This window comes from Aedes albopictus, chromosome 2, assembly GCF_035046485.1.
Source record: "Aedes albopictus strain Foshan chromosome 2, AalbF5, whole genome shotgun sequence".
Lineage (NCBI taxonomy): Eukaryota > Metazoa > Arthropoda > Insecta > Diptera > Culicidae > Aedes > Aedes albopictus.
In genome coordinates, this window is record NC_085137.1 from 477,728,744 (window position 1) to 477,751,021 (window position 22,278).

A 22,278-nucleotide genomic window follows, 5' to 3' on the forward strand; every position below is an offset into this window, starting at 1 on the left:
ATAGTTAGCGCCTTAAGCTCCACAAGAGTAGTCAATGAATTGTTGTTACATTATTTATACGATGCTACATCCTACAGGCCCTTGGAGTATAGTTTTGTAGAGACATAGTTTTCAAAGATGATCTAGGGCCTCCAAGAACTTCCGCGAGTACAATCCTGAAAATCTACAAGCGTAATCAGTTAATTGTTGTTACATTACTGATACGGTGTAACATCCTACAGATCCATGAAGCACAGTACTGAAGTGAACTACTTTCCAAAGATGTTCTAGGTTATTCAAGAACTTCCGCGAGTAAAGATTTTAAGATCTACAAGCGTGTTTCAACTAATTGTTGGGACATTACTTATATGGCGTAACATCCTACAGGTCCATGGAGCATTGTTCTGAAGAGAAGTTATCGTTAAAGATGTTCTAGGACATCCAAGAACTTCCACGAGTACAGGCCTGAAAATCTACAAGCGTAATCAGTTAATTGTTGTTACATTACTGATACGGTGTAACATCCTACAGATCCATGAAGCACAGTACTGAAGTGAACTACTTTCCAAAGATGTTCTAGGATATTCAAGAACTTCCGCGAGTAAAGATTTTAAGATCTACAAGCGTAATTGAATTAAGTGTTGGGACATTACTGATATGGTGTACACCAAAACCTCCATTTAGGTAATGAGTCGGGATTGCCTAAATAGAATTTTTACCTAAATGGATTCATTACCTAAATGGATTCAGATTATTACCTAAATGGAGTACAAGGTTGCAAAAAAGTTTAAGAAGGGAGAGTTACTAGGAGATTTAAAGGAGGTCATGCGGAGTTTCAGATGGCTTTCAAGGAGTTTCGGGAGGGGGTGGGTTTCAGGAGGGGAGGGGCTTCAGGGGCGTTTTCGGGTGTCTTGGGGGGTCTTAGATCCGAATTGTCATTCAAATAACTAGCTGGGCACGAAACACGAAAAACCCTGCAAAATTCCGCTAGACTGAAAAATTATTGAATGTCGGGCCAATTTGTATCGTATGTTGGGCCATTCTTGGACCAACATCGAACAACTATTGGGTCTATGTTGCTGGAGCTGAGCTGATGTCAATTGAATGATGGAAGGATGGTTGCTTATCTCAATTTCAGCTGGAAATGACGCTGGTTACTGACACTTTTCAACACTGCATGGTCCACTGCACGAATTTATTCTGGCCTGCTTATTGCCCGTTGTGAAGATTTATAGATTCCGACGCAAATAAATGGTTAGGCTCATTTTCAGCGTAGGTGCGTTAAAAATGTTTGTTTACAATGCAAAACTATCACCATATGTGTACCTACCAACACAGCGTAAAATATTCTCCAGGACGCGGTCTGGTTTTATATCTGTGGGCCCACGCAAGAAAAATCCACGCAACTAATTTTCGCGCAGGAGTCTAAACAGGTGGAATCTCCGCAATACTCTCACGCGAAATTTGACGTTTGAGCGGTGTCGGCACCGCTCAAACGTCAAATTTTGCGTGAGAGTAAGCAGGCCAGCATAAATTCGTGCATTGGAACATGGGGGGGGAGGTGTTTAGGGGGCATATCTCAACATTGCATCCCCCCTCCCCCCCATACCCCCTTAACACCACTCACTATTTCTTTCCCTAAACCAACCTTATAAGTAATCTTAAGTACTGCAACTGGTCTGAACACAATCAAATTCCATTTAGGTAACGTTATCTAAATAGATTTTACCTAAATGGATCCTACCTAAATGGAGGTTTGAGTGTACAAGATTCCACAAAAGCGGTTGCAAGACTCCCCCTTGGGGGCACCCACAAACACTCAATTTCCTAATCGCTGCTTGACGCAATGTCGAGAAGAGATGTCGGTTTTGGAGCATTTGGTGGATCCAATTGGAAATCATTGGGGATATACCATGACCCCGTGTAGCTTCCAATATGGCATCGAAAGGCGCGTTGTCAAAAGCACCCTCGATATCTAAGAAAACACCCAAACAAAATTTCTTTTGAGCGAATGCCTTCTCGATATCGTAAACAACCTTGTGCAAAAGAGTCACAGTGGACTTACCAGATTGGTAGGCATGTTGGTTCACATGAAGAGGCACGTTGACCAGATGAACATCACGGATGTGATGATCTACAATGCGTTCTAATCAATTCAGAAGAAAAGAGGTAAAATTGATACATAGGTCTGAAACTCTTTGCTTCTTCATACGACGCACGACCCACTTTCGGAATAAACTTTACAGTAATATCCCGCCATGGTTTGGGAATATACCCTGTTGCAAAACAGCAAACAAGTATTTTTTCAAAATATGTTTGAAATGATCAAATCCTTTCTGAAGCAAAAAAGGATAAATCCCATCTGTCCCAGGAGATTTGAAATGAGCAAAGCTATTAAGTGCCCATTTAATCGATTCTAAAATTATGATACTCCGAGCCGAGGCCAGGGAATCATAACAACAAGAAAATACATCAAGTTCATCCGAAGATGTAACATCCACACATCCGGGGAAGTGTGTGCTGAACAAACATACCAGAACTTCATCATCGGTGGAACTGAAATCGCCATTTGGCAAACGAAGTTCGTTCACTCGAAAATCCTTAGATTTCGCAAGTATTTCGTTTAACCGACTGACTTCACTCAAACTGGAAACATTTGTACAAAGGTTTTTTCCAGCTGGATCGTTCAGCAGACCGGAGAGCTTTCTTGTATTGCGAGTCGACCTGAAAGCCGCCGAAAGCCAGCCGAACGCCGTCTCTTCCAACTCTTTTTACATTGTTTCCCGAGCTTCGCCAGATCAGCGTTCCACCAAGGGGTTCCTCTTGTAGTCTTCACAGACCGTAGAGGGCAAGCTTCTTCAAAAGCTTCCATGATGAAGGCCGTTGTAGTATCAACGGCATCATCTAAATCACTTGGAGTGTCAATAGATGATGAGTATCCATGGAATTTAATCGCAACCAAATCAGTAAACAGATTACTCTTGGTTAACCGGGGATTACTGAAACGCAAAGTTTGCGAAGTAACATTCACATGTTCAATAAAAATGTAGCGATGGTCAGATAAAGATTCTTCGTCCGACACATGCCAATTGGTCAACTCGTGACTAATTTTACTAGAGCAAAGCGTCATATCTAACACTTCCTTTCCAGCAGATACCATGAAGGTTTGGCGGTTGCCTATGTTAAGTAATCCAAGATCTGTACTACTTAAATACTCCATCAAACTGGAGCCTCTCAAGTTAATGTCTGAGCTGCCCCAGATGATATGGTGAGCATTAGCATCACTGCCAATAATTAGCGGAAGGCCTTTTGAAGTACAGTATGCGACGACATATTGAAAGCAGTCGTAGAGGATGGTTCATCATACCGTAAATAAACCGAACAATAGACGTATTTCCTGTTGAGGTTTCCAGCGGACACAACAATTGTGACAGCACATACATCTCTGGTAGTTATTTCAGAAACGAGTGTAGCAATGATTGCGTTGTTGACATGCACACAGGCTCGAGGCATGACACGCGAGTTTACCATTTCATTTTTACTGAAAGTAGCAAACAGTGGGTTCACAAGGTCTCCTAAATAGAAATTATCCTTACGAAAGTAAGCTAAGATTACTATTTACTGTCAATAAATGTGCATGCATATCAGAATTTATACCATTTGATTCATACATGTAATACAAGTCGTTGGAGTTGAATTTCCAGTACATCGGCGATATCTTCAGTATCACTTATTGTTGAAATATAAATCAAGTTGTACCAGTTTGAGGATAGCTTGCACGCAAGCTTAAGGTTGTTCGCTATTAGTTCCATATATTATAACAGTTATGAGTTCGCATAAGATTTTCGCCGGTTTAAACTGGCAACTACGACGCGAATAGGCCCGAAAAGAAAGAATGGAAAGGTTTGAAATTTCCATGTTTCGTTCGAAGAGTTCAGTTCATTTTTGGTAGCGCAGTAGTAAGGAGCAACAAATAAAGAGAAAAGTGCATGTCAAGTTCGAGTGTTGTAAAAGTGGAGTTAGAGAATAAAGTGCCTTGCATGAAAATTATGTGCCAGTGTTTCTCAACCGTCCTGTACCACTGAAATCTCTCGTACGACGCATGCTCCTTCCATCGAGTTGCCGTCGTCCGCTGCCGCCCTGGATCGTCGTCATCGCTGCTTGAAACGAGAAGATCCCAGCCCACTCCTGCTCCCCGCTGCTGTTGTTGACACCGCTGCTGCTACATCGAGTCGTATCAGAAAAAACAACCACAACGTAGGATAGTTCTGGTAAGCGCCAACACACTTATAATATTTTATAGTCAAGGCATCCAGATTAACACTCGTAACAAAGTATCGGTTGCACTTCCAACTCAGTATAATGCGTTTTGTTAGTCATAAAAGATCAGTTGAATCACAAGATATTCGTTGTACACATCTTGGAGGCTTTTTGGATTATCTAAACTATTCTGAAAATGAGATATATGGTTTGAATTTGTACTGGTCTTCAATAGAGGAGCACACATATTAGGATCAATTTCCTGATCATTAAGAATATCTGAAGACACATGAGCATTCCATTCAAAATCGATGGTTGTTTTTTATTTGTCTCATATTTTGCATTATCATTTTTCAAGACCAAAATGGACAATTTGCATCATCAGTTCGACATGGTGACTCTAGGCTTACTTTTGACAAGGGCCTTAGCAGAAAATCATTGAAAATTTTCATAAAAATTTATCTAGGATGTGCTGTTTTTGGCAATATTTCAGGCAACATGTCGGACTAAATCCCTGATCTCAGAAACGAGATATATTTTTTAGATCATTTTCATTGATCTTCTGCTTAGGCCCTTGTCAAAAATATGGCTAGCGTCAAAATGTCGAACTTATAATGTAAATTTCTTTTCGGCCATGAGAAATGCTCATGCAAAACTTGAGAGAAATAAAAATACATATACAAAAAAAATAATCCGTAAAATAATCGGTAAAAAACCGTCATTTTCGCTGGAAATATTCAATTGTAACATTATACGGTTGAGGCCTTCAGATCTACACTCGTAGCAAAGCATCAGTTACACAATCAAACTTAGTATAGTGTTAGTTGTTAGTACTGAGTTAAAACTTAAAGTTAGTATTGAATTTGAACTTAATAGTAACCTAATCTTTAAACAGTCCACCCTAGTTTTTCTACTGTTATAATTAAACACGAGACACTCACAAAACACATATACTATTGCAAAACTAAACATGATTCACTTCACAAAAAGACTGGAAAATGAGGGAACTCGGACGGCACTAGCCAGAAACATTATATTCAGTAGTATAACGATAGCCAGTCAACACAGACATAGTGCACGCGCGCCAAGGTTCAATAAATTCTGCAGTTATTTTTACGAGTAGTGAAGTGTCGGTTTCAATATAACTGTATCACGTGGACTTTCTGGATTCTGGTGAAAGAAAAGGAAGATTTTTGGAGTGTAAGGTTTGGAAGGATTCTAGAGGACTTCATAGAGGAATTGTGTAGAATTCGAAAAGAAAGTGGAAGCACGAGTGTACACAAGTTTTTAACCACACAGCGTAAGATTTTAAAAGGTAAAACTCAACCCACGAACCGCGATCCCCCATTAACATATAGAATATTTTTGTAGGCACATAAGATCAATTCAATCATATGTCGTGCAAGTTAGAGCTATTCTAGATCATGTAATCGGCTTAAAGTACCACTCTGTTTTCACTGTCTGGTCGGTTTGACAAACTAGCAGAAAGTCTAAGTTCGGCATTCGTCAGTCATTTTCCACCTCCACCGTGAACTGGATTCTTGCGTGGCATTGGTTGAAAATTTCTTTTCTGTGTCTATCAGGATGAGTTCAGCTGCGATACCATCCTTACCAGCTACTTTATTGGTTTTGAGCTGCTGAATGGCATCTTCTGCTGCACTGGCATAGCCGTTTTCTTCTTTGCCGTGGTCTCTCGTGCCTACGTTGACCACGCCATTTAGATATGTCGAAGTGCTTTCATCTTCCGACCACCTCATGTCCGTCCATCCAGAGGCTGGAACCGTCCTTATTCCTGCATATTTCAGTTCGCAGCAAGAAGCATGCACGAAGTTTCTTGGGAACGGCAAAACAGTTCCATTTCTCCGTACTCCGCTTCTTCCAGACGGTACTTTGTCTCCAGAAATGGGCGGGTTTCCGGTGCTGTTTCCGCTTCTGTTTGTAGCGTTCCCCGTTCTGCCGAGTTTCTTGCTGCAGCATTAGCATCCGCACTGCGTTCTACTCATCCAAAGTTGCTCTGCACTTCTCGTCGAACCGTTCGATCCGTCGACTCCTTTCCACGTGCCCGATGCTGTTCTTGGCTGCGTCGTTGATGGCTGCTTTTACTGTACTCCAGCAGTCATCTAGAGAGGCCACATCGAGCTCGTCCTGACCGGTAGTGGTTTTAGTCGCGTTCGGGTGCGTGTAGAATGCGTTTTTATCATTATCAGTGCTTCCTGCATGTGAGCTGTGCACGTTGATTATGCTGAAGATTAGGAATCGGCCCTTAATCCTCAAAGAGTATGCAATTTCGTCGATGAGCCACCAATGGATCACGTGCCTCTGCATTTTGCCCATCACCATAAAAGCTATTCCCATTCCCAGCTCACGTTTGCTGCCGCAACTACGATATGGTATGATCATCTCTACACGTTCGCACCTTGGATCCTATACTGTCCAACTCGTAGCGCTACGATGCCGAACCTGGGGTCCTTCAGTAGATCGGCAAGTATGCGGGTGCTCCCAATGAAGTTGAGAGATCGGCAGTTCCACGTACCGAGTTTTTAACCGCAAGTCCTTTTTGTTCACTGGGGCCATTGCCATTGGTCTCGATTTGTATTATTCTGTTTTTGATTTTCCGTTGGGCCTTTCGCCCTAGGGTTTAGTAGCACCTGTGCATGTTTTGACGTTATGCCACGGAAAACTGTGCCATAATGTCCTGGGATATTATGGCTCCGGATGTTATATATTGCGCCACTGTTTTCATATTAGCCTAAAGGCTTGGAGCACTGAGAACTGACTTGGCTTGGACATGACTCACTTGAAATTTTATGTGCGCATATAACTGAAAGTAGTCATTTAACCCGATCGCAACTGTTGTTCCATTTCAACTTCAATTTCAAGGTCGTCTACGCTTGTTAGGATCAATATTCAACGAAACCGACATCGGCATAACTCACATGATATTTTTAACCCCGTCTCCACCGCCAGTCAAAAGCGGTAAAACGGTAATACTTCCCAGTCATCGATCGTATACATGCATATAAATAGATAGGTCTCTCTATACGTCGCTGCTAATGTTTTCCTTCGCATGCAGATGAAAACAGAGCCGAGCAATCTGTTTACAACTTGGCGCAGACAAATTTCCCGAGTCCTACCTACTCCGGGCATCACTCAGCGTGCGACGGACGGCGGCGGTGCAACGATCTCACGACTTTCACGCGAAAAACCGGATGGACAAATGTTCTTTCTGACACACACACGTCATCGCATCGGTCGTCGTCATCACCACGGCGGCGGCGATGTAAGGTGATCCACGAATTGTAAAGGAAAGCAAATTTCATATACCACACACTTTGGTGCGTCTTCGTATTGTTGCTTTCTGGTGTGCCATCCCAACTGGATCAGAGTCTGCTTTTCATCTCAGTGTTCTATGAGCGCTTCCACAGTAGTTAACTGGCACGAGTTGCTTCTGTAATACACCGTTTTTAGAAGCCAAGGAAAATCTTTGTACGAAAATATTCTGGAATAGAACCCGGATACCCTAAGCGTGGCCCCACAGTACAGCTGTGCGTTTTACTACTTGAGCTAACAGGCCCCTTTGGCACGTGTACGTGGTGTAATTAAATTCGGCCACACAAGCGTGCGTTGCGCGCCACAAACCGGCCAATTTTCCGAACCTGGTTAGTCTCACTTAAAATTTGGTGTTGACGTTGTTGTAACTTGCCGCCCAAACGGTGGCAGGGGAATACGATACCGTAGTTGGTGGATAAACTGAGGTGGTGTTATGTTTATAATACTGTTGAGGAAAGTAAAAAGCCAATCAAACGGCTGTTTAAAATCTTGCCTCTAGCAAACCGTGTGCTCCTGCGAATTATACCGACCATGCAACGATGATGGATTCATTAGTCATCAGGCGATGATGTGCGTTCCCACCAGCTGGCCAAGAGGGATCGGTTTAATGGATTTTCTCAAGTAATTTGCACTACAGGTCAGTCTACATTATCTGGAATTGCGTTTAAAGCTTCCCAAACATATAACCAACTATTAAGTCTATGATATAACTAGTGAATGGAATGCTGTAAAAAACTGAAATTTTAACATATCTTCGAAACTACTTTGATTAGTAACACTAGTTTACAAAATAAAATGAAAGTCGTGAACTTCTGTCAACGATCAAAGTTTTTGAAGCACAATTTAGCGCTGATTTCGAAACCGCGCTTCAAAAAATTTTAGGTAGAGCAGTTTTGAGTTTAGGCTCAATATCGAGTTTTACATTAAAATGTGGAATTTACTAAAATTCAAATTTCTTGCGTTTTTTCAACCAATTTCAAATCTTTTTCCATAAATTTAAAGCTGAATACAATACCATTCGATCATCTGTATGCAGGTTTTGCGCCAGATTAGCGAAATTTAAGATATTGGTCAGTTTTAGGAGCAATCTCCTTAAATTAGAGCAAAATTTCCAAAAATTTATGAAGAAATGTATTTTTTTTTTCAACAAGAAAAAAAAACAATTTAAAAATTCTTTCTTAACGTTTATTTGACATATTATATGTGGGCATACGCGCCAACTTGTGACGTAGTTGGGGGGGCGAGGCATCTCAAAATCAACCAAATTCGTAAAATTTCGACGCAGTTCATCTAGTTTAGGCATATTTACGTGAAAACTAGTGCATTGAGCTAAAAAAAGTTTAATTTTGTCCAATTTTGGAGAGCTTCGCCCCCCCAACTACGTCACAAGTTGGCGCCTATGTATGTGGGCGAGTTACAGTAAAAAAATCAGCTAAATCGGAGCAATGATTACGGAGAATGAAATGTGTGAAGTGAGCGACTTTGCTTAAAAATAGAACAAAAATCGATTTCAAATCATCAACCTTGTATGGAAAGCAGAGATGGAAACACTCTCATCGTGAATCAACTCGCGAGTGTAAAAGCAACAAACGGTTTACTCACGGTGCCGAGAGTAAGCCGTGTGTGGGTTTATTCGCACCCGCTTGCTTCACGAGTATGAAGCAAAACAAAAACAAAAACACTCATGAATTTTTATTCGCGAAGAACAAGTGGAGATGCGGGAATGGCATTTTAGTGCGATTTTAATGGCAAAACAAGTAAGTATCCATCGGATAGTAGTGTTTTGTGCTTTATTGTTCCTGAAAAGTTAATCTGTCGGCCGTGTAAATTCGTTTTTTCACAAAATTGAAAAATGTTCAGAGCTGCTTCGCGAATCAATCACGAGTGCAACCAGCTTCGTTAGCTCGCGAGTGAAGGAAGTGCGAATATATTCTGGCTTCTATTGTTCACGAGTAGGATAGCTTTGCGTTTGTGTCTACTCAGCTGCATTCCTCACTATTTTCCATCCCTGATGGAAAGTCGAAAAAATTTCCGCTTTACTGCAATTTTTTTCCTTCTCGTTTTCGAACTCAGGGCATGATTCTACACCAAAAATGATCATCAGCTTACCGAGTTCAAAAATGCTGTAAACTAGTGTAATCTGTCAAAATTGAGACTTTGTACATCAATCGGTTTGCGAGATATCAGTTAAGGAAGATACAAAAGTGATTCTGGATAATCGAGTTTGATCTGTAGCAGGTGTAGAAAACTGCTGGCCTTCTAAGGAGCTTCATTTTAAGTAATTACGGAACTTGAAAGTTCATATTAGAAAGCTTGATAACCTTCTAAGCAGCTTATAACGGAACTTTCGCAAAATAAATGGAAAAAAATTGCGTTTCAGAGTCACTGCAGCCTGTGCTGTTTGCAAATGTATTGTGTGAACAGCCGGTAGAGCTGCAGGGAACAGTCCTGGGGCCTGACGAAACCCCAAACTACCCCCCGTAGTCGCCGACTAAGAATAGGACTAGGGGAACAAAGCCCAAAATGCCAAAATGGGGTAAAATGGTCCAACTCATAAAATCATTCCTGAATGGGACTTGATCATTACTATATGTGAATGGTGTCAAGATATATTTGTATCGAACATTCTTCTAGAAGCTAGGCCACCAAACCCACGGAAAATCTTTTGAGTTCCCAATGAAAATTGGCAACTACCGGTTTTTCGTGCTTACAATTAAGGTTTATTTTATCTGTATTAACGAGATTTTTAGCCCTAGGGTAGTTCATCTCGGGACCCACGCTTTACTTCCCTTCCGAAGGAAAAATCCACATTGTTGTGAGTTTGTAGGGAGTGGGATTCGATAGTCAAGTGTTCTAACAATCACACCAGATCCGCTCCACAGGTTACAATTAAGGTTTTCTGGTGTTTTTATTACCAGCCAAGTGTTTCCAACGAGATTGAGACACACATGGAGACGCATGATTGTTTATGTCCACGCTTTCTATGTTAGGGGTCATTCAAATATTACGATCATCGTTTTGCGGGGAGGGGGTAACACTCCATTCATTGAGTATACGAAAAAAGCGGGACAGAAGGGGGAAAAGGAGTCGGAAATGCCCGAAAACTGATGGACGTAATTTTTGAATGTTTTCATGAACTGGCCAATGAAGTGAATCTTACTTCATGACAGATGGTCGTTTTGCACCACTTCCGTTTTACGAATCAGTTTTTTTTAATCACTAAAAATTGATGAAAATGCAATAGTTTAGTGAATATTTTTGCTGAAGTATCGAGCAAATGTTGTTTAGTTGATGTTACCACTTTGAAAGCCTAAGAAATGAGGCTAATTCTCATTGAAAACGATGAGAGTTTGAAAAATGGCATTTTACCCCACTTGACCCTACTAACCCCAATTCAAGGTGTCAAGCGACCCGCGCCGAGGAATGAGTGATCGAGGGGGTGAAAAAGACATAGTGATAGTGGCGAGGTTAACATCTTTGCAAGAAGTTGGTTGATGAGGGCAATGACCTTAAAACGGCCCTGTTACGACTAGCTAGGTCGATTGACGATGCCAAGCAAGATCATGAGAGACTTGTGAAGACTACAGCAGCGGCAGAACTGGCGAAAGCAAATGTTGAAGTCTACACAGACGGACACGTTCGCTTTCGCAGGAAGCCCAGAAGATGTGGCGGATGTGACTGCTTTTGATAAGCACTAGCAGAAGCGGGTGAGGCAACCGTTAGGTTAGGAGCTGTCTGGCGAAGTCCACAAGGCTAGGCGAATACTAACGCCGAAGGTCGGCAGTAATGCCGGCAAGTCAGATCCCAGATAGGCGTCCTAGAAAGCTGGGAAGGGTGGGCCTGAAAAGGCTGGCCCATCCCGGATGGAAGGGAACAGGGGGTTGCGACCGTTGTTAGGTCCTCAGCAACCACAGAATAGGGCGAACCAAGGGGAATCAAGCGGAAGATGATGAAGCAAATCCGCAAGTCGAAAAGAACAGAGACGCCAAACCAAGAAGGCGTGGAAGACCAGGTGTCAAGCGTGTGAAACTCGACGCGCTCGTCATCAAGACCGAACAGTCTAAGCACTCGGACGTCTTGAGTACGATGCGAAGCGACGCCAAGCTCATGGATCTGGGTGCCGACGTGTGTAATATTAGACGTATTCGTACGGGTGAAATGATCCTAGAATTCAAGCGTGACAAGGAACGCAAGGGCGCCGCCTACAAAAGTCTGACGGAAGAGGTCCTTGGTGAAGGGGCTGAGGTGAAGGCGTGAAGGCGGGTTCGATTCCCGTTTCGGTCGGGAAAATTTTCACGACTCCCTGGGCATAGTGTATCATTGTACTTGCCACACAATGTACAGATTCATTCATTGGCAGGCAAAAGAAGCCCTTCAATTAACAACTGTGGAAGTGCTCTAAGAACACTAAGTTGAAGCGAGGCAGGCCAAGTTCCAATGCGAACGTCGAGCCATAAAGAAGAAGAAGATTATATTACAAAAAATAAGAAATTTGATTATGTATTCGACTTTTACATTACTTGTAGGGCGAAAGGTCGATGGACAGAAGATATAAGAACAAACGATTGAGAGGAGAAAAAGGTCGAATGGACAAAAAATGAATTACTAAAACTTAAAATACAGGTTTAGCCACTTCATGTGGCGTGTCTCGCTTATCCCTTTCGGGACGGAGCGCAAAAAATTGAAATCTATACAAATGGATTTCCCAACAAAACAATTATGATTTTTCTTCATTTGAAATAACTACTCTTTATCTTTGGATTTCTAGCTGACTACCTAGATAAATCGGAAATAAAAATTATGCGACAGAGAAAACTTTTTCATGTTTTACGGTTTTTGTCCACTTTTTGTTTACCTTGTTGTGGTAAATCTCACAGGCAACGTAAATAAAAGTTTGTAAGGAAAAGGGTAAGGGTAAGGCCCAAGGGGCGGATCGCTCTTTGAATATGCATTCAATTTACATCTAATGTATGTACACCGTGTCCAATAAGTTCTCATACAAAATACAAATTAAGAAAATATAATTTTATTTCACGCCTGTGATTCATATTTTCAAAATGAATGCATGCATTAAAGGTCCACATAATACTGGTTAAATAAAGCATACGGTTAAGAATAACTTTATTTTCTACTAGTTTTTATAAGCCTATCAGTACACTTCCGTTTTTTGAAATCTGTGTGCTCCGGCACGCAAGAAAAATGTTCGAAAAGCTAAACTGGACTCTGGGTAAATTTTGAGTTTTTATCCCAAGTATTGTACCAAATGGATATACTAAGGCTATAACAATAAAGTTTTAGTGATGATATGGTAAGAAATTTGCAAGTAAGCTCAACTTGGGCTAATTTCCTTAAAATTTCCGTTATATTTAAGATAAACATCATAAAACGTAAATTCTGGGCAAAATTTACCACAATAGGGGTTCAAGCATGTTTTAGAAGTAAGAATGGTGTGAATCAACATAATAAGATGCAGCCATGCTTCTTTAACACCACAAATCCCATTAAAACGGGTAAATGGACATTTTTGTTGATTATACGCTTCATTTTGTACAAATTAAAACGGCTTCATACTTCATCAAAACAGAGTCTCATATTTTTTCTCTTCTGGTCATAGTTGCTTCTAGCAATGGTGAGAACAGGAACCTAATTTGTTTCAACTTAAAACCATAACTTGTTAAAATAAGACGAAATACCAAAGATATGGCGTGCGTGCCAGCTGAAATGGACTTACATAAGCGATCATCAGAGAAGGATAGAGAACAGTTAATTCCAATACATATGCTGAATTTAAGTGTTAGTTGTCCTTTCAATAAAAAAAATATTTTTAAAATCCTAATGATAGATGTAAAATGAATTCAATTTGATTTTGTATGAGAACTTATTGGACACAGTGTAAATAATAGTAATAATAATGGCTAGTTATTCTACTGTGTAAATGCATTTCATGAAATTTCCATCAACTTAGCATTGACATATATGTGAATGTCAAACCGCAGCTACTTAAGAAAAAAGTAATGATGTGTATCGTGTTGGTTCTCTTCAAAAGTTAATTCTTTTGGAATGGACAACTTGAACAGAAGCTGTGTAATTGTAAGTAATGAAGGAAATCCTATATTAAATAAACTATCAACAAAGTCGAGAAACTTATGGTATAAAAACTAATTACAGGAACAGTTCTGGAATCGGATAGAGGAGAAGTTGGGCTAGTAAACCCACATAAGTAAAGCACGTACTAGACGTCAAGGATCTAACGGCGTTTAGCTGGTTGGGGGAGCTTATTTTGGAATCCCCAATACACTAAGCACATTGCCAATGTCGCCAAGCTCTACGTCTGTTTGGGACCACCACGAATTTAGTGCTCTTCAGAGAATTGTATCAGTACTCAAGTTACTAATAATTATCCTTGTTGCAAATTAATTATTAGAAGTAGTTAAGGTTGACAAATTTTGTTGTTGGACAATAACAACAGTTAAGTTTTGTAGAAAGCCATGGGTTGCTTATTTACTGAATGGATAAATGAATGCATGAAAATGCATTTAAATGCAGCACATATTTTTCATGCATCTAATGTTCCAAGAGTGATCCACCCCTTGGTAAGGCCTCTCAGAATCAATTAAATTCGGAAAATATCGACGCAGTTTAACTTACAGTATACGACGGGAAAAAATGCGAAAGAAATCTATATTCAAACGTTCCATGATCTCTAACAGGTTGACTTCCTGAAAAGTTATTTAAAACAAATCCTTTTTGGTCACAAACTGTAAATTTCCGCACTACAGTTTCGGCCGATTGCCGCAAAATTGCCTCTGGACTGTTTTGGATGACACGTGCTTGCTGCCCGGTTGCTGCGATGCGAAAGCGGGTGATCGTCGGCGGCGCGGTCTCTCCTGCCCGACCGGCTCGAGTCTTCGTGTCGCTGACGACCGACGACGTGCGCGTCGCGACGTCGCGCGAAGTCGCGATGTCTGATGGAGCGCGAATATTGTTGTCGCGGTTGGGTCGCGGGGTTCGATGATGCGCGAATGCTGACGATTCGCATCTCTGCGCATAGGGTGCTAAACTGGTATGCCACACAAACCTTCACAAGACGGCGCCTAAAGGTGAAGACGATCAAAATTTTTAAACCACTGCAAAGTACACAGGTCGCTAAATTTCATATCTGATAAAACATAATTTTGATTCACCCTCATTCTTGTTTACGGACGTATCGACTTTCGAACGTTGTTGGTTCGATCGAATCAAGGCCATTTGATTTTGCTGGCGTAAACGGGAATGCGAACGATTTTCGTTCGAAAGTGGATTCGATCGAAAACAAGAATGAGGGTGAATATCATCACTCAAATTAACTTTTCAAAAAATATTCAACTGTAACTTTTCAAAAAGGGCACATTCTCAAATTATTACTGTAAGTTTATCAACTAGTTGTGTATCAGTGATTCAAATTTGGAAAAGATCGGACCATTCTACACGAAGTTATGAAGGTTCTAGAATCCGATAGCCAACTTTGAGCTGTTATATCTCCGGATTCAATGAACCGAATGCTACTTGGAATGCAATCAAATTTTGATCATTTATGACTAATATTATGAACTTTGAAAAACAGATGACTTAATTTTAATTTTAGTCAAAAGTTTTTGATAGCTCATTATATAAGTCATAAATGATCGAAATTTCATTGTATTCGGTTCATTGAATCCGCTTCAAGTTGGCTATCGGATAATTTTTCCTTTTTCTAGAACCTTTATAACTTTGTGTAGAATAGCCCGATATTTTCCAAACTTGGACCACTGATACACAACTAGTTGATAAACTTACAGTAAAAATTTGAGAATATGCCCTTTTCGAAAAGTTACAGTTGAATATTTTTTGAAAAGTGAAAATTTTACCTGTCCCAGTTATTTTGAGTATCCCCTATATATGTGTTTATTTCATCTGGTATGTGAAACTACATGGCTCTGGATTAGTATGACCTGGTTTGTCATCGAATTGAAGCTATTTTTTCTACTATTTTAGCCATTTTATCTTGTGGCCATTGGGCGCGCAGTTTATTGATACCAACTTGTTAGGTTTACATTATCACAAGTTAAAAATCAAATATGTTCATTTTTATTTTGTAATACTAGAATATAGACGTTGATTGATACACTGTCATGAAAAAAGTAGTGTATATCCCATATTCAACATGTGATAGCACCTTGAATTTTTTGCATTTTTCCCTGCCACCACCCCCTGTATTTAGGCATTTTCACGTGAATATTAGTACATTAAACTGAACAACCCCACCTCGTCACAAGTTGGCACTTATGGCTGCTGATATGTTTTATCTAAGTATTTCTTTCATTTAATAACCCAGTCCAGTTACTAAATTCCTATCACTTTTCCACGATTGTCAATTCTTATAGATTAAGTAGAATTTGTAGCTACAAAACGGAAAATGGACAAACCCAAACATGAGTTTTTTTTTATCTCAAAATTGAGTGAATAAAACATTGTCATTTTAACAGCACTAACTTCTAATTATAACGTCAAAAAGTACCGAGCATACTATGTATTAGGAAGTAAAAAATGATATTTTAATTTTTTTATGCAATTAGAATTTTTGTTAATTTAACATGGGGCCCGAAAAGCCGGGGCCCCCAAGGAAGTTGATCATCAATATTAATTTCTATTCTGGATCAGCCAAGATAGCCGTATAGTGTCGGTAGCAGTTCCTTCAACTGGCTAAGAATAACACTACGGACCGTCTCTTCCGGTGGTAAGAGTCCACTAACAGGTGACCCCTAATTCATGGTGTCAAGCGGCTTAATGCGTACTGTGCCTAGGGATGAATGATAAGGGGGGGGTCTAATAAAAACCTAGCCGCTAACGGTGCCTATGGAGTACTAGGGCACCCTCCACAGTATGTTGCCCTTACTGTGTTAAACGGAGCAATGACGCAGTGGACCTTATTTGCCTCCGGGATAATCAGCCACTTTTCTTACGTCTCAATTCCGAGGCTTAATAAAAGTGGGTAAATGATTTTTTTTTATGGCAGGAAGGCCTTAGCATCAACCCGTCAAAAGTCGTAATTGTCCCTTTCACTAGGAGAAGGAAGATCAATTTAAGAGATTTTCGGCTTGGTGGGATACAAATTCATCCTATATAGTGATCGAGTCAAATACTTAGGCCTGATACTGGATGCTAAACTGAACTGGAATGCTCAAATTAAGTCCGTGATCGGTAAGGCAACAAGTGCGTTCTGGTTATGCTGCAAAACTATTTGCAGGAAGTGGGGTTTGAAACCAAAAATGATAATGTGGATTTATACTGCCATAATCCGCTCGAAAGTGACATATGCTTCGTTTGCTTGGTGGCCAAAAACAAAAGAAGCTACCACGCAATCAAAGCTTGCAAAAATTCAACGTCTTGCGTCCATTGCTGTTACAGGAGTGATGCGCAGCACTCCATCAAAAACTTTAGATGCGATTCTCAATCTGCTACCTTTGCACGAGTACGTTCAATTAGAAGCAGAAAAGGAATTGCTGAGACCTGAACGAGTTGAAAAGTTTATGCCAGGTGATCTTGTTGGTCACCTGAGCATTTCACAATACTTCCAAAATAGGCCAGTAATAAAAATGATTAAAGACTGGATGAAACCTGTTGAGAACCATGATGTTCCTTACAAGTTGCACGAAACAATTCGTGCAGATTGGGAAGTCGGAGGTCCCACTGTTCGTCAAGGGTCAATCAAATTCTATACAGATGGCTAAAAAAATGGAATAAAAACGGGAGCACGAATCTACGGCCCTGGAATACAACTTTCAGTGGCGATGGGACACTATCCTACAGTGTTTCAAGCGGAGATTCTTGCTATTTTGAAATGCGCAAATATCTGCCTTGAGAGAAAATACAGATATGCAAATATTTGTATTTTTTTCAGATAAACAAGCTGCTCTAAAAGCATTGTGCGCTTACAAATGTACTTCAAAGCTTGTCTGGGAATGCATTCTTTCACATGCAGGTTGTGCCAAGGGAACTCAGTAAACTTACACTGGGTTCCAGGTCACTGTGGCATTGAAGGGAATGTAATGGCAGACGAGCTTGCTAAAGATGGTTCCAATTTACAGTTTGCTGGCCAAGAACCATTCTGTGGTATATCAAACTCTACAATAAACATGAACCTGAAATGCTGGGCTGAGCAGGGGGTGATATCCAATTGGATGGATGTCAAAAATTATAAAACCAAAAAGCTGTTAGAGCTCAACAAGAGAGCTCTTTGTACATACACTGGCCTAATAACTGGACACTGCCCGAGCAGGTATCACTTGAAAAATATTGCCCAGATTCAGAGTGATATCTGTCGTTTCTGTAATACGGAACGTGAAACCGGAACATCAGAAATCGTGAAATCGGAACATCTGCTTTGTAGTTGTGGTGCTTTTATACATGCGCAGGTAAAGATTTCTAAATAGTGGAGGGGGGGGGGGTTGCAGAACGTGACGACCCATACAAAAATATTGAGGTCCTATATGTACAAAAACTGTGACATAGGAGGAAAGGGGGTTGAAAAAGGTCGGTTTTTGCGTGACATAATTTGTGTATCACCTCATATGGCAATTAGCTAGCTAGATGCGAATATCAAAACGGGACATGCCACATTAGTTCAACTTATTGGACGCAGTGGTTTGATTTCCACGACAGGGAGATATAAAAAGTGACGAACTTTGCAGTTCTTGTTGAAGGGTGATTTTAAACTAGTGCCTAGATAAATTTACTGCGTATTTCAAAGAAATACAAGGAACAAGCTCACCGATAAATCATTTACTCGACCTAGCGCTAAAACGATACAATCGTGCGACACAATTTTGCGACACTCGCAATCACAAAAAAAGAACAATACGTTCAGTATTGTTACAATACTAAACATCAGCGCATCTATTTTGATTTTCACGCGAGGCATTAGCGAACGCGATCGATAATGCTGTTTTTTTAGGCGATGGAGCCTGAGAGGGCTGAAAATGAGTCTTCGTAGCTTATGAACAGCACCCTATGAAATATGTTTTTATTATTATTTGTTTTGCAAGACTTAGCCGTAGAGGTATCAAAATGCAACAGGGCAAGTGAAGTAAATTAAATGGTACAAGTAAAAAAATGGTACAAGTTAATATAAAATACAGAACGGAAACAATCAGTTGACAATCGTCTGTTTTTGGAATAGGATGAACATAGGAGCATAGGCTGAAGAAGGGTACTCATACCACGTGTGTTTCTGTTGGGTAGAACAATAACTATTTTTGTATTCAAACTAAACGTTGATGTAAACCCTTTTTTTTTCAAGCAGAGTCTAAGTATTTTTTTAGGATGAAAATCAGTTATCGTTGAATCAATTGCCCTTGATTCTTACGTTTCCTGGAGTACCTTTACAAATTTATGATATACTGTATTAATTACGCACAAAGAGGCGAACCAGCTAAGGGTTGAAAGTCTCTATAATAAAGACAAATCAATCAAATCAATTTTAATTACGCCAAACCAGTTGAGCTACAACATTTTTAAAGTCTTAAAACTTGATATGGAACATCTTAAATACATCTTATGTCATGTTGCTCCAACGAACCCAACTTTCCATTCGATCATCCCCATTTCACCTTCGACACCACTCATCATACAGAAGACCCAGTCACTCTCAAACTGAACGAGTGCCATTTGCCGTCAGCCAGACAGACAGTTTGATCTATTATTCATCGCAACAGCGATTGTAACCGCAAACGGACATGAGATTGTGAATTTTTCGCCCTCATACTGTCTGGCCAACGATCATCCTCAAACACCGACGTGGCGGCGCGGCCCCGGCACCGGCCATCGTGAATAATTAATCGGAATTATTACTGTACGTGTTGTTTCGCTTTCCTTATTCATTTCAGTTGTCATTTTTTTTTTGTTCCATTGCATTGTAGTTGATTTTTTATAATTGTCATTTTTTCGTTTTCCCTTGATTTCCACAGCGTTAACGGTTCGTTTCATCACCAAACGGTACATTGGCGAGTACGACCATCAGGCAGGTGAGTTGACGCGAGTTGTTTCCCCCCTCTCTTCTGCTCGATTTCGTCCGTAAATGAAAAACGACGCTTGAAATGTTCGTTTCCATGTTATTTTACCATTTCATTTTTTTTATTTTCCTATTGCTTTTTTTTGCAGAAAATAGATACAAATATGAAATCATGGTCGATGGAGAGGCGGTGCTGTGCGAAATTTGGGATACATGTCCAAAGGTGAGCAAACCAAACTGTAGACTGCCATATGGCAAATGGGTGACAAATTTGCTTAGTTCCGATCGTCAATAACAAAACTCGAATGTACAGGATATAGGTTCCTTTACAAACTATATGTACTCCCATCCTGTAGAAAGAGATTAATGCGCTGTTTATATTGTTTCTTGTTTTTGCATTTTTGTTTGAAGTCAGCACGTTTAAAAATAAAAAGAACTAAATAAATTTGGGAATCGCCATTCTCAATGGATTTCTTTTGAAATTCTCTTTGGGAATTCATTCAAGATATCCCCGGAAAGGCCTTGTTTTAACTGACTCCATTTCCCCACAGATCGAAGAGAACAGCGAAGCCACCCTGACGGCCGGTTCGGAGGCCGTCCAGTGGGCGGACGGCCTACTCCTGGTGTACTCCATCACCGATCGGGATTCGTTCAACTACATCCGCAAAGCGAAGGAGGAGCTCCCGTGCGACACGACCCCGGTGGCGCTGGTCGGCAACAAGGTGGACATGGTCCACCTGCGACAGGTCAGCACCGACGAGGGCGAAATCCTGGCCAAGGACTTTGAGTGCAAGTTTTGCGAAATTTCTGCCGCCGAGCACGTGTACCAGGTGGCCGAGGCATTCCACGACCTCTGCCGGGAGGTGATAGCTGCCAAGCGCAAGTCCAAGCAGAGTTTCATCGAGAAGATCGACCGGATGCTGAGCGGGTCGCGGACGTACAACCGGGGCAAGAGTGATAGCATTTCGCCGAAGGATTGAGCCGCGGGCGGGCGGGGGTGACACAGGATGGACGCGTGGATTGTAGTGTGTATTATTTAGCCAATTAAATGGGGCGTGGAGAACTGGACTCCTATCAACGGTATTAATTGCTATTAGTTTGGACTGGTTGATGATTTGCGTGGGAAATACAGATGGTGGCCGAGAGTGGGTTTGCCCTAGCCATACAAGTGCCATGTAGAATTAATTTATCCAAATGCCTATGCAAGCTGTCCAGTGGAGGTATTGAGGGAGGTGGTGGTCGTTTAGTGAGGTCGAGGGTAAGCAAATACCAGAGTGTTGCTAATAAAACTTACAATGGAATTTTAACAAACACATTTTTTTCATTTGTCTGCAATTGTGGATGTGAAATACCCTATATTGATGTGTTAAAGTTACGAATGAGATCAATTGCCAAACTAAAAGGTGATTTTGTTATGGACAGAACACAGAGAAACAGACGTCGCACTCTACTTATTGTCCATCGATTATCTCTTTTACAGTGGATTCAAATATACGGTATTCGAGTGACCAGTTTACTGTCAATTGTTCTAACTACGTTTATTTCTCTATGAAAGGAGTATTGATGAAAATCTTAGAAATAATATTAGAATAGCTATTTTTTTTATATCCATATTTATTTTTTCGCGGGAAGTTACTTAGCCAGTTTCATCGACGGCCAGTCGACAATGAACTAGATCTTCAACGTTCAAATTCCGCGAATACCAGGTTCCAAGACACCACTTGGTCATCGACTTCAAGTCAGCATACGAATATTGACTGCACAGAGCTATAGAAAATCATGAACAACAACAGTTTTCCCGGAAAGCTAACCAGACTGATAAGGGCAACGAAAGACGCTGTGCAAAGCAGCCAGCGTAAGGATTTCGGGTGAACTACCCATTTCACTCGAATCTTGACGGGGTGTGACAAGTTGATGAACTCTTCTGCCTACTATTCAACATCGCCCTGGAAGGTGTTATGCGACGAGCCTGGCTCAATAGCCGGGGTACGATCTTCACAAAATTAAGCCAATTTGTCTGTTTTGCAGATGACATTGATATTATTATCTTGTACCGACTTTTCGAACCTTCTAAGCAGAATACCCTCTTTGAATGAACGTGATCAGTTTCGTACCTTTTAATTCCGCCCTATGTTGCTTATCCTTTGACAGATACGCGTATTTCGACTACCACTTGTAATCTTCCTCAGTTTCAGTTATCCAGTCGGACTGGATAACTGACACTGAGGAAGATTACAAGTGGTAGTCGAAATACGCGTATCTGTCAAAGGATAAGCAACATAGGGCGGAATTAAAAGGTACGAAACTGATCACACTCATTCAAAAAAATGGTATATTATAGCTAGTACATTTGAAACGGTGGCAGAACTGTTCACCCGCCTGAAACGTGAAGCAACAAAGATCGGACTGGTGATAACAAAGTACATGCTGGTATGCGGAACTGAGCGATACAGGACAACCCTTGGAAGCAATGTTATGTTGCGATAGACGGGGGCATTTTAGAAGTGGTAGAAGTATTCGTCCACCTCGGTTCTTTACTAACGGCCGACAATAACGTGAGCCGTAAAATTGTATTGATTAGTATTAGCAATTAGTATTGATCTTTTTATTCAGGAATTTGTTTTGGCATTTATTTTGAAAATTTTCAAAAGAGATTCCTCCAGAGATTTCATCAAAAGTTT

The 22,278-nt window shown here is 40.7% G+C and overlaps 1 protein-coding gene across 3 annotated transcripts in view; it reads left to right on the forward strand.

The window, feature by feature from the left end:
• Positions 1 to 20,765, forward strand: part of LOC109413954 (ras-related and estrogen-regulated growth inhibitor) — a 43,941-nt gene extending 23,176 nt beyond the window's left edge. For 2 of the 3 annotated variants that reach the window (XM_029870734.2, XM_062854095.1), the window contains exons 3-5: positions 19,554 to 19,610; positions 19,747 to 19,820; positions 20,149 to 20,765. In XM_029870734.2, coding sequence (XP_029726594.1) covers positions 19,554 to 19,610; positions 19,747 to 19,820; positions 20,149 to 20,577 — 560 coding nt within the window. In that variant the 3' untranslated portion in view covers positions 20,578 to 20,765. Of the gene's footprint in view, positions 1 to 19,244; positions 19,439 to 19,553; positions 19,611 to 19,746; positions 19,821 to 20,148 lie in introns of those variants that run through there. The other variant, XM_019687683.3, reaches the window with a different exon arrangement.
• The last annotated feature ends 1,513 nt before the right edge of the window (positions 20,766 to 22,278 follow it).